This window comes from Dermacentor silvarum, chromosome 10 (assembly GCF_013339745.2).
Source record: "Dermacentor silvarum isolate Dsil-2018 chromosome 10, BIME_Dsil_1.4, whole genome shotgun sequence".
NCBI classification, from domain to species: Eukaryota; Metazoa; Arthropoda; class Arachnida; order Ixodida; family Ixodidae; genus Dermacentor; species Dermacentor silvarum.
This window is the reverse complement of record NC_051163.1, coordinates 34,987,003-34,999,920: the sequence shown is the minus strand read 5'-3', so window position 1 is coordinate 34,999,920 and position 12,918 is coordinate 34,987,003. Positions and strand designations below refer to the sequence as shown.

The window sequence follows — 12,918 nt, the reverse complement described above, 5'->3', positions numbered from 1 at the left end:
TGTTTAATTCGACCCGCCGGATAATTCGATCAGTTTCATCGGCGCCGTCAGGGTCTAATTAACGGAAGCCAACTGTACTATATTGATTTGTTTCCGCCATTGTTTACACAGTGTTATTTCGTTTTTGTTGTTTCTCCAGCATTTGGCTGAGGTTTCAACGGCAGAAGGAGCGGTGGCCTGGTCTGGTCTGGTCGGCGCACTCGTCATGCTTTTCCTGACCTGGCTTGTGCTAAGCCTTCTCCGCGGGACCTGTACAAACTCCAACTCAATCCATCGGAACCTTGTTGGCTGTCTTTTCGTCTCACTGCTTCTCTTCCTGGTTGCCCTCAAGTTACGTCGAACGCTCCTGTACCAAGAGGTCAGTGTTTCAGTACGAAGCAGTTGCTGGTACTGGCAAATTCCACTAGTGAAATGTCGCATGCTTCAATGCAAAATTGAGGCTTTAGCGTGTTTGTGATGTTTTACTATTGCAGATAAATGAAATGTGAGCATGTTAGAATGCACATTTTTCAGCGTCCCAGTTTCAGGTTGTCGATACATTCACCCTCACTCTGCTATGAGCGAGCCTCCTGGTTAGCTCAGATGGTGGAGTGACCACACCGGAAAGACGGTTCTAAGTTCGAATCCCATACGAGGGCAAATTTTTCTTCCACTGGGAATTCTTGTTTCTGAGAAATACGCAGTTTTCTTTGTAGGTTTGTGCTACATTTGGGTGGATGACAATTTTCCTTTTCATGAACTTTCTTCTACCCTGTGCAGAACTGGTTTGCCATATGCTATAGCTAACAAGAATGTGCTTTTTCATTTCTGCTTTCACCACTTTGTGTGCAGTCTGTGTGATTTGAACTTGTACTATTTAGTTTGGGGCATGCATCATTTTTTACGACCAGATACGTAACAGTTTGAAATTGAACTTTCGAGATATTACTTATAAGAGCTGTTCCATGCACCACAGCCGCTAGTCATCAGGCGCACACATTGTCTGCTTAGGTGCTACTTAAATGCTGGTAATGGATGGATGGATGTAAAACTTTAATGAACGTCCTGAAGTACGCGACTCAGCGCGCAGCGGGCCGCTCCCACGTTGGGACAGTCAGGCCATGCCCGACCGCCGCATCGTGGGCCCTCTGGACAGCCCATAGTTGCGCCCCGGCATCGGGGCTCTTGATAGCGGAGAGCCACTTGTCCTCATTTATTTGTTCCGTGCCTCGTAACGAGGGGCAACGCCAGAGCATATGGTCTAAGCTAGCGAAGTCATTGCAGTGCCTGCAAGAACTACTGGCATAAGTGTAATGCTGGTAATGAGAAAATTAGATATTTACAGCCCTGCAGTTTTTCAAAGATAGCTTCGATAATATACGCTACTCATTTTTCACCAATTTAATGAAAATTATTTTTTTTTTTGCAGTTAGCCTTTAATCCTTTCTGGGCCAATGATTCCTGGAGGAATTGTAACACTTTACAACAAATATACAACACGAAAAAAAGCAAGCACTAAGATTAGTCCTAGAAATCTATCACTAACTCTAATGACATAACTCGTCATTTTCAAGTGGCAGATAAATGCAGCTCTTCCTGATATTTTGTAAAATTCCAAGTGTCACATCAAGCTGAACTTGGGCCTCTGTGTGGCATCTTTGGAGCATGCTGCCTAAAGCATGTCACTTGCCTTTGGTGGCATAAAAATGTTCTTCAAATATTTTGTTACCGAAGAACCATGCATTGTCTTCAACGTCTTCATTTGTTGGCAAATAATGAGAAAAGCCTGCAACATTATGTTGCAAGAAACTGCGCTGAAATTTTTTTGTTTATATTTTAGCTTGTCTTTTCCCATTCAGACACACAAAATATAAATTTCTCAGTGGAGTAATAAAATTAGGACCGGTAAGGGTTAAATAAGTTTAGTTACGAGTCAGAACTGTGTGTATTCATTTCCTGTGTTTCACTTTCCTCATTTTCCGCAGTGTTTTCACCGAGGCGTGTTTCGCTTTGACTCGGGCAAAAGCTTTGTACAGCTTTATGATCTGATGGAATCCTCACATTTTGTCATTTCGGATGCCCTTGCACTGCAGTTCCCTTGCAAGCTGCTGGCCATCTCTCTGCACTATGGCTTCCTGTGCGTCTTCGCGTGGCTCTCGCTAGACGCGGTCCACCTGTACCGCATGCTGACCGAGATGAAGGACGTCAACCACGGACACATGCGCTTCTACTATTCTCTCGGCTATGGCGCGCCAGCCGTGGTGGTTGGGCTGGCTGTAGGCGTGCGGGCTGACCACTACGCTACCCACAACTTGTAAGTTGTTCTGAATAGAATTAGGTATCTCTGTCTTGCCGAGAGAGCGAAAGCTCTTTAATTAAACTTATACTGACTGAAAGTTGAGAAAGTTTGTAGGGATTCATGTTACTGAAAGGAGGCGCCATTTGTGTTGTCCTTTTAATTTTTCTTGTGTCTGTTTTTGCACACCTGCCTTTCAGTAACATGATTCTCTTTAATGAAATGTGGAGAATTTAGCTGGTTCATATGTAAGTACCTACATGCTACTCTGTTTAGTGAAGGGTATCGGCGACAGAAAGGCCCCAGGAGAAAGAGTTTGGGAAAAGACAAAAAAAGGAAAAAAAATATATGATCATTGTATGTGTACAGGTGGGATAAGGGGGATGGTACTGTTATGAACAGATTAGCTAGAGCTTGTCAATTAAGCCAGTGTCCTGAAGGAATGACAACAGAAAATTGCAAAAAGCTTGACGTTGCTTTGAAAGGGAAGGCACATAACGTAGTATATTTCCTAGATGTAGTGATTCTTTGGAAGCAGACCTACGTTTCTGTCACCTGAATGGAATTCGGTGTATTGCAACATGTAACTCACTCAAAATGTAAGCCATATCCAACGCACCCCATCACCCCCCACACCTGATTTTCAAGCACTGTGATATGCCTGCAAATTAGCATACAAGCATTCTTGTGGCATATATTTCACTGGTCATATCATAACACTCTGAAAGAGCATTAGTGTTCATGCAAAGCAACCATGAAGCTGTATTACAAGGACGAATCACTTAAGTGGCACATTCTAGCTGTGTTAACACTATAGGAGCATGCTTATTATTGTAACAAGGCTTATTTGCTTTGTTAAATGACTTTTGAAGCTATGCTGGTGTACTAAGCAACTACTTTCAATCAAAGTATACTAGTCTAAGTACTAATTTACTTATCAATAAAAATGAACTGAATTGAATTGAATTGAAAATGTGGTGTCAGCTGTGGATTAGGACAGGTTGGTTGAGTCAGGCTCATGTGAGTGGTGCGTGTTTCTTGGCAATTCAGAATAACCCCTCATTTCTAATTAATACCAAACTGCTGACGATTGCGAGCCTTTAGCAGAGCCTTCTGAAAGTTATAAGTACCTTTTTACCTGCACTGGTTGTCTATCGTACACTCACTATTATAGTAGTACAGTGGAACCTCGATGATACGAATCTCACGGGGTCACGAAAAATATTCGTATTAGCCGAAATTTGTATCATCGAAACACAATTAAAACTAGCTAAATTAAAGAGTCAGAGGTGAACTCACTCGGGCACATGCACGTAAAAAGCATTTACAGTATAAATCACTTATAACGTAACCGTTTCTAGTGAAGAACTGGCTACAATGCGGCCTTTTCCGACTCTCGTTTACTTTCCCATAGAACTCCATGTATACGCATACCGCTTACAGTGCAGCCGCGTGAGACGAAATACCGGTTATAATGCGTCTTCCGTGGTAAAATCTCGCCGACAAGGGCGGTAGCGAGCACGCTTCTCAACGAGGTGCGCCCACCGATGGGAGAGGAGATCAACGAGGGTGATGCGGAGGAGGAGCATGAGACGTGGAGCATGAGTCCAAGGGCAATAAAATCGGCGCTGCGCGCCGTATGTGCCAGTAAAAGCGCGCGGGGGATGCGCGCCTTCACGGAGAGCGAACGCACAACGGAGAGAAAACGCGACTTCCCTGGCGCGAGAGGCCGTGGGGGTAAGGGAGGGAGGGGGGTGTGGCGACGCTGTGCTACGTCACCAAATCTCCCACGCGAAAGGAGCAAAGTGGGAAGGTAGCGCAGGAGGGAGGGAGTGGGGGGGGGGGGCTTTTACTCTGCCAACAAATGCGTTCTTCTACTTTGCGCCTGTGCCGGCTGTCGGTGTTGTCGCGCGCACCGTATCTTGAAAGCGATCTCCACACGGCTCTGACCTTTATATGCGCCGTGCTTACGCCGCTCAGTTTCCGTTGAAGCGATAGACCGCACGTCACTTGCCGCGGCAGCCGCTGTGAGCGAACAGACAAAAGGAAACGCACAAAAGCAACAAAAGCAACAAAAGCGCCGCCGCTTCAAACTCTTGGCGCCCAGTCGCGGCTTCCGCGCTGTCCGGCGCCGCGTCCGCGCCTCCGCACCAAAAGAGAAAGGGAAAACGCGCGTGACTGCTCGCTGTTCTCTTTCGCGGCCGTCGGTGGGGCGGCGTTTATTCGTATCAACCGACGCGGGTCGAAAATCGATTCGTAACAACCGTTCTCTAACGCGTTGCAAAGTAATGGGGCTCGGCCGGGACCTCAGAAAAATTTGTATCATCCGGAAATTCGTATTAGCCGTGATTGTGTCATCGAGATTCCACTGTACATACTAGGTGCCGGATAAAGCACTTAACCACATAGCTACAGTGGCCATTTGGCTGCATGCCCTTTCTGATGTTGTTAGCCCAACTTGGGCCACCACATTTCAGCAGCTGCATAATTTTCGACTGAACCACTCTTTAGTTTATCACATTTTTCAGTGCACCCTTTGTTTAACTGGTATTTCCTGAAGGTCATGTGAATTTTTTTTCTTGGCACATTGAAATTGCATGTGCACATGACGAACATATGACATGCACATACAGTATAAAACACGGAGAAAGGTCTGAAGTACAGGTCTTGCTTTGTTTAGTGATACAGTCAAACGTCGATATAACGAAGTTGTACTTGCAGTGAAAAACTTCGTTACATCTAGAATTTCATTATATCGAGGTTTCATTAATTCAATAGAACTAAGATGGGGAAATAAAAATAGTTCGTTACATCGCGAATTTCGTTAAATCGAGGTTCGTTATATCGAGGTTTGACTGTATACACGTGGCACCTGAACTCCGACATCTGATGACGTTCACCCGAATGTTGGCTAAAAAAACGATGCGAGCTTCTCTTTTGTTTAAGTTGCTGGAGAGTGTTTTCTTATGCAGTGCCATAAGGAGTGAACTGTGGAAATCTGAACTTCATGCAAACATCAATCATTCTGTAATTTTTTTTTTTTTTTTTTTTGCTTCTTCGCAGTTGCTGGCTTTCAATGTATGAGAACATTGTCTGGAGCATGGTGGGACCAATCTGTGTCATGGTTCTGGTAAGCTTTGTCACGTGACATTGCAGCGAGGGCTATTGAATTGAGGGAAGAAGTGGTCGGTCTTCATTTTCGTCGTCTTTATGCAGGCAACCCTTTTGATCTTCTCGTTGTCAATACGAGCTAGTGTCCAGATCAAGGACACTGTCATGGACTTTGGAAACTTGAGGTTAGTGAAATGCTAAAACGAATCATCTATGCAGACCTCGTGATTTATTTGTTTGTTTGCCTTGAAAGCCATTTTGGGCACCGTGTGGGGAAGCGACAAACATGCCATGCTTACGTAGCAAAGTAGTATGGATTAATAATTTTTGGAATAGTATGGAATTATAATTAATTGTCTTAGCAGGCAAGGAAACATGCAGAATGGCAACGTAATTTAAGGCTCTACCATGCAGGTATACCACGTGTTTCAGCGGCAACTGTTTTCAGCAATTAAGAGAAGGAGTTTTATAGCAAAGTGATCATTTTTGTTGGAATGTTCACAGCAGTGGTAAATTCCAGAAATTGCGATGTTAATTCTTGTGCTTTCCTGGTCTTACTTGTTTCCTTATCTTATGGACTGTTCTTTTTTTATCATTTCACAACAAACCTAATTCACCAAACTGCTAGGATTATTACAAGGCGACTACGTCATAGTGAAAAAATTTAACCATTTTTTACTCTCAGTGGTAATTAAACATACTTTTTGATTGGTTATAAACACACAGAGAACTCAATTACGGAGCCAAAGGGAACTTATCAGCGTAGCAAGAGCTTAGGGCAAACAAGAAAGAGTCTAGGCTACAGTGGCTGACCACCTGGGTGGATTACTATGGGCCACTGCAGTTGTCCAACATGCCATGAAATACTCCACACATGCATTATACATACAACATCATAGCTATCCCCATGTAAAAACAAACAGATATGCAGTGTGGGAACTGCAGTGTCACACCATGTGGTTAACAAAGACTGATAGCACTGTAACTAATATTTATGTGACAAAGACTTACATGGTCTTGTCGTTCTTGCAAGCACCATCTACATGGCAAAAACAGCAGGCAGAATGTAAAAAAGCGACATGACACATGCAGTGTCAGCATCTGTGTCGTCCCACTTCTTTGTTTTCTCCTTTTGTTTCACTGCTTCAGGATATTGCGTACACGCTGTGGTGGCCATGTAGCTACAGCATTCTGCTGCCGAGCACAAGGTCGCAGGTTCAACCCCCGGCAACTGCAGCTGCATTATGATGGGGGCAGTGTGCTCATGTACTTAGGTTTAGGTGTATGCTAACCCCCCCCCCCCCCCCCCTCAACGGTGAAAATTAATTCAGAGCCCAGCACTCTGATGCCTCTTACAGCCTGTGTGTTGCTTGTAATGTTAAGCCTAATCAGTCAGTTAATCAGTCACTCGTGTTCTTTTTGCAGAGTCCTGCTGTGGGTCAGCGTACTGCTTTTGCCGCTGGTCGGCAGTTGCTGGACGCTTGCTCTGCTGTCGGTCAGCGATGAGCCACCGGAACTGCGCCTCGCTTTTCCAACAGTCTGTCTCATCACAGGCATCTACATCTTCCTCGGCTACTGCATTCTGAACAGAAGGGTATGTGTGCAGTTCCTTGCAGCCTCGTCGCAGCCCACGTATCTCATGTTGCGACAGCCCCCTTGGTTACACACTCGCATGAAATTTTTTGCCAGTGCTAAACAGTAATGGTAGCTGCCACCACCTTAATTACAATTGTCAGTGTAGAATAAATCCGAAACTCCCTTATACAACCTCCACAGTTACTCTTGTAACTACTGTGCTTCTAGAATGACAAGAGAAGGAAATGCAGAAAAAGACAACCAGTTCTGACATGTGGTAAGAGATACTAGAATGGCTGTGACATGCTGCAACAAGTAAGAAATTAGATGCTTCATGTAAATAGTGATTAGACATAAACCACTCTCAAATGTTTGTGGCAGTAACTGCAGATTTGCATATCGTTTTCTATCAGCTTAGTTGTCAAATTTTTTTTAAACATCGGTAGTGTTGTCACCAATGTGACAACACCAACAGTGTAAATAACTACATCATTGGTTTTTCTTTTGTTTTGTTTTGTTTGCTTAGGTTCGTCAGCATCTGTGCTATGTTTGGGCGAGGATGAGGGGCAAGAAAATTCCTTATGACGAGAGTCTCAGTGGAACCAGGGCTTCCATGATTTCGGTTGGTATTGAGTTAGTACAATACTGTTATGTTGATGTTGTGCAGCGAGGTCACAGTCTCTATAACCCCACTGCACTAACACAAATATATATTACTTTGTTGTGATTATTAGAGTGGAACAGGTATTTTGTATATGTACTATTTCATTGCAGAGAGTGAGGAACCAAGTTGTGTATTTTATAATTGGCTCTTAAGGAATGCAGTACATTGTGCAGTGCAAAGAAAGTTTTGTTCCTCTTATGTTTATTTATTATCAAGACTGAGTTAGTGTGTGAGGCAGCGTGCACATATAATATCTATGTGCTAAATAGACTGGTGATATTTTTCTGTGCTCTGTCACTTCCCAGAGGTCAGCGCTAGCGTACCACAACTCATCATTTGACATACTTCACCGCAATGTTGGAATATCAACTTCGTCGACGACAAGCCGCTCCACAGCTAAGACATCGAGCAGCCCCTGGAACAGCAATGGAAGGGTTCATCATCGCAGAAGCCATGTGCACAATGGTAAGAAGAGTATGGCTTTTCTAGAAAGTCTAACATAGTCGATGACAAATCAAGCATGCAAGATAAGCTTCTGCATTCCTGCCCCTCTGTGCTAAAAGAAAAAAAAGATCATGCAGATGCCACGTGCTGTGGCAATCAATGTATGCGAAGAACTCAGCCGCGCATACGGGCAATTACCTCTCCTCGTCACCACAAACGACAGAAAAGGCATGTACAATTAAACCTCGATATAACGAAGTTGGGAAAATCGGCAGTTTACTTCGTAATTGCAAAATTTTGTTATATTGAAGTTCAACCTTTTATGCAAATAAGTACAGTCGGCAACAGATTTCGTGTTTGATGGAAGCAGCCATGAAATCTTCCGAATTATTGGGCAGTCGTAAAAACAAATTTCAACGAGAAAGAGAATTTCATTTTGTTGAATTTGATAATTGATGACCAATGATATGGATTCGTGCTGTGTCAACAATATCTTCACATTGGTGGTATGAAGCGAAGCCTGTGACGCATTCGCGTTCACTCTGCTGCAGCGGCTGATAGTGTGGCCCGCAGTATGATGACACTATCATGAGCGCAGGTAGGCAGAGAGGAGCAAATGCTTCGTCTGCCTCTCACTTCAACGTGTCTCCAAAACTCGAGATTACGCAATTTCCATCACTAAACATGCAGGAAGAAACTGCACATGTGAAGCCACGGTCAGTTTACAAACATACCAGTATCGTGTTTACAACAAGCACGCAATATGATTATAATGGGTCCATCTCATTATTATAGCGACAGCAACATTTGTAAAGTTTCCGATGTAGCAAGCACATCTTGTGCGAGCGTGATAACAGTGATTATTTAGTGGAAGGGATGACGAAGCGAAAAGTAAAAGAAAGTTTGCATGGAAATTTGTAGTGCAATGGCCTATTCTCTACATGCGCTCCAAGTACTAAGTATTGCTTATGTGTACAAAATTATTTGATGATAGATCCCGATGCGGGCGAAGTGGTACGAAAGCGCCGCACCACGTCAGACTCGGACTCGGAAATGTCCCTGGACCACGCCTCCCTTGACCTTGCATCAAGCCACTCTTCAGATGAGGAAGAGTCAAAGCCATCCTGGAGGGATACCTCTGGCCTGCCAACTGTTCGTGAGGAAGGTACGGATCCATGTTAATATAGGATGTTTTCAACAGTGTGCTTTGTTTACAAGTGTATGTACTTTTGGTGGCGACTTCTGCAAGATGACTTGAATCCATAACTTATGTTAGCCCACATGTTATCATTAGGCTAGAGAGGAACTGCTAGTACTAGTAACAAGTTTTCAGAAGTGGTCAGTCTGCACTGACATGTAATTGACAAGGGTACACATGGCTGCTAGCTTAAATGTGGCTGTCTGCTACATACACAAAATACATTTTAAGCAAGTGTGTGAAACAGATTATTAATTGTAGCAGGGAAAGGCTTTCTCTTAAGATACGATAATTATTGTGCACTGCAATCAAGCAAATTTAGCATACTGTTATGTCTAGGAAACTAAGTCTGTGCTGCACCTTTATTTGTAAGACGCAACTGAATGCTGAAGTCGCAAAAGAACTGAACTTTTTTCCAGCCAATGCGTAAATCTGGCAATTAGATGTTTTCAATATTTTGACACCTTTTGTACATGCAGCTGTCATGATCTGCATTTTTCAAGGCACTGTGCTCAGGCTATGAGAGAGTGTTCTTTCCTTTGCACGGTACTTGTGCTCCACAAACCTTCTCAGTCACTCGTAGCACTACATGCTTAGTGTTATCCAAACTGTGCTCGAACCATGAATCGAAACAATATCACCGAGTCATTTCGCTTTCCCTTCCAGATGTGCCTCTTCCTGCCACGACAACTATCCCACCCATGCCTACTGCTCCAGTCACCATGTCCGACGTCATGTCACCGATGGTCTACAACGGTGGCGGTCTGTGGGACTGCGGTTTGCCTCCCCAGTTAGGGCAGCACCAGCAGCAACAGTCGTTGGCTTCCCCGCAGCAAGGGTTGCTCACGTCTATCCCCACCCTGGGCTCGTTGACCACTTCCCACAGCTACGGCACCGCGGCTGGCATAACCTCCATCTACAGTCAGTCGCCGTTGGCGCCGACTCTGTCATCCCCACAGGGTCTACTCTCCCCATCGTCTAACGTTCAGTGGGCCGACGAGGACGGCGAGTTCAGGAACAACCTCGATCAGCCAACCCCTAAGGGCAAGGACGGCCTCTGCCACAAGCCAAACATGCCGCCACTGGCCGCGTCTGATTCTGAGTGAGTACTGCAGCAGTCAGGGTTATTGAAGCCATATCCTTGATCAGTTGTTGTTTGGCGTGCTTTCTATTTTGTTTAACACGTCACCCAGCATGCCACGTCGTAGAAATGGAGGCCATTCTGTTACTGTGCTCGAGCACTGTGCAGCCTGAAGCTAACGTTGTTGGGAGTTGTGCGATTGCTTTCGAGTCTTACTGCATTATTCACCATCGGGTATTAAGGTTTGGGTAGTCTTATGCTTGTGGCGGCTGAGATGAGGTGAGCGGCCATGTTTATTGGAGGAGCCTGCATGGCCAGGAATGCGGGCGCATTGCATTGAACACGGCTGAGAAATTGGCGAATATTGCGACCGCCTAGCCGGATGTCTAGCTTGTTCTGCTCCGTGTGATGATGATGATGATGATATCCTCAGCACATGGCTCTTACCCACTCCGGCGGATTGGCCAAGAATTGGGCACCTGAACTTTTAGATACGGTTTTTGAAACTACTGTTACAGTGCAATTTAGTAATCAGAACAGACAGAATAATTTTCCTATACTCCTGCTCAGTGTGCTGAGCGAACTTCCTCTTCATCGCCACCATATTAACGGTGGCGCTACGTGCTAATTGGCACCCAAACGCCGCCCATGCCATGCCATCGTGGCCTTCCACCATATTTTTTAGTTTCTACTGTGCTTGAAGCTGTGCCAACAGTGTGTTGTCCGTGTTGCTACACCCATTTCACTAAGATTCGCTGTCACCATGGCCACCGAGATCAGTCCATGCCCCCATCCAATCCTGGAGGCCATTGCATCGGCATAGCAGTATTGTCCTCTGCCACCAGACGGCACCACTATGTTATTGGCCATTACAAGTGGCCATATGGTCACGCCAGAAGCACTCGTTTGACGCATCTAAAAAAAAACCTGACCTTTGGTTATTGTGTTTGTAGATGTGCAACAAACAACACGTTCATCAAGTTGAAGGGAAAGGCAGGCAACCGTTTGGTCAAACATTTATGGGCCTTGCTGAATGTACAGTCAGCAGTGATTCCACTCCTGCGCCAACTGCGCCAAAGTGCTCCAAATGGGATTTACTGCGCCATCCTGATACAATCGACGAAAATTGCGCCTAACTGCGCCAAACAGTCTCGGATTTGGCGGCGTCTAGCGCCGACAATTGGACCAACGGGGAATTAAAACGTGCAACGCGATGATAGGGCTAGCCTTAGTTGCGAACAGGAGACGAAACAGCACTAGCGCGTGCGTCCCGATTGAGGGGGGACGCGGCTTTCGCATCGCGAAAAATGGCTAAAAATCGATTTTTTGAAAATCACATTTTCAATTTCTGTAACTCTTATTTTATCTGATTCTGAAATATCATCGCTGAAAACCAAGTAGAAGTGCTCTAAAGAAATTGTTGTATCAGCCAAGGTGCCGAAAAATTTCGCGGAAATCGCGAAGAAACGGCGTTTTTAAAGCCACGATGTCTCCGGAACGGCGCAGCCGAGCGCCGCCATCTTGGACTCGTTGGAAAGCGCATTTCTCAGTCTTCAAATTTGCCGCTTCAGCTATCTCCTCCATACAGAAACAGCACAGAAAAAGCAAATGATTGAAGGTCGTGCCGGAGCCACCGATTGCCCGCGCCCGCCACGTGACTCCAGCGCGGTTCGCCATTGGTCCGGTGCTCGCTTCGCGATGGCGTCGTCTGCACCGCTTGTTGCGGTCTCTTCGCGATCTCTGGACAGTTTCCGTAATCTCGACTAGTATTAGAGCGGGCGCTACGTGGACATCTCAGTAGCGTGGCCGATCCCGCTTTTTGTAGACGTCTCAGACCCGCGGCCAAGCATTCGGAGCATCGGCGACGCGGATTCGCGACCTAGCTTCGGGCGCGGAATCCTCGGTCACGCGGCTAAGCCTTTCGCGCGTAGGCGTCTCCGACTCGGCGATCAAGCACATTGCGCGCGGGCTTCTCGGATCCTTGCCTAAGCTTAGGAGGCGTTGCCTAAGCATTCGTGCATCCGCGCCTCCGACTGCGCGACTAAGCACATCGAGCGTCGACTCCTCGAGCCCGCGGCTACGCATTTCGCGCCTCGGCACATCGCTCAGCGAGTCTCGACTCCTCGGACCCGCGGCTAGGCACTTCGCGCGTCGGCCCTGCGAGCCTCAACTCCTCGAGCCCGCGGCTAGGCATTTCGCGCGTCGGCACCTCGGAAGGCGCGACTAAGCTAATCGAGCGTCGCCTCCTCAAGCCCGCGGCTAGGCATTTCGCACGTCGGCACATCGCTCACCGAGTGTCGACTCGTCGGACCCGCGGCTAGGCACTTCGCGCGTCGGCACCTCGAGCGTCGACTCCTCGAGCCCGCGGCTAGGCATTTCGGGCGTCGGCACATCGCTCATCGAGTGTCGACACCTTGAGCGTTTATTCCTCGGACCCGCGGCTAGGCATTTCGCGCGTCGGCCCCTCGACTGCGCGATTGAGCTTACCGAGCGTCTATTATTTGGACCCGCGATCAGGCATTTCGCGTGTCGGCACCTCGTACCCGCGACTTAGCACATCGTGTGCCGAC

The 12,918-nt window shown here is 46.3% G+C and overlaps 1 protein-coding gene across 1 annotated transcript in view; it reads left to right on the top strand.

Moving 5' to 3' along the window:
• LOC119431009 (protocadherin-like wing polarity protein stan) overlaps positions 1 to 12,918 on the top strand; it is a 76,818-nt gene that overhangs the window by 50,838 nt on the left and 13,062 nt on the right. Inside the window, 9 exon segments of the mRNA XM_037698479.2 lie at positions 140 to 358; positions 2,073 to 2,293; positions 5,339 to 5,405; positions 5,492 to 5,571; positions 6,812 to 6,980; positions 7,488 to 7,583; positions 7,931 to 8,090; positions 9,064 to 9,234; positions 9,934 to 9,969. Coding sequence (XP_037554407.2) covers positions 140 to 358; positions 2,073 to 2,293; positions 5,339 to 5,405; positions 5,492 to 5,571; positions 6,812 to 6,980; positions 7,488 to 7,583; positions 7,931 to 8,090; positions 9,064 to 9,234; positions 9,934 to 9,969 — 1,219 coding nt within the window.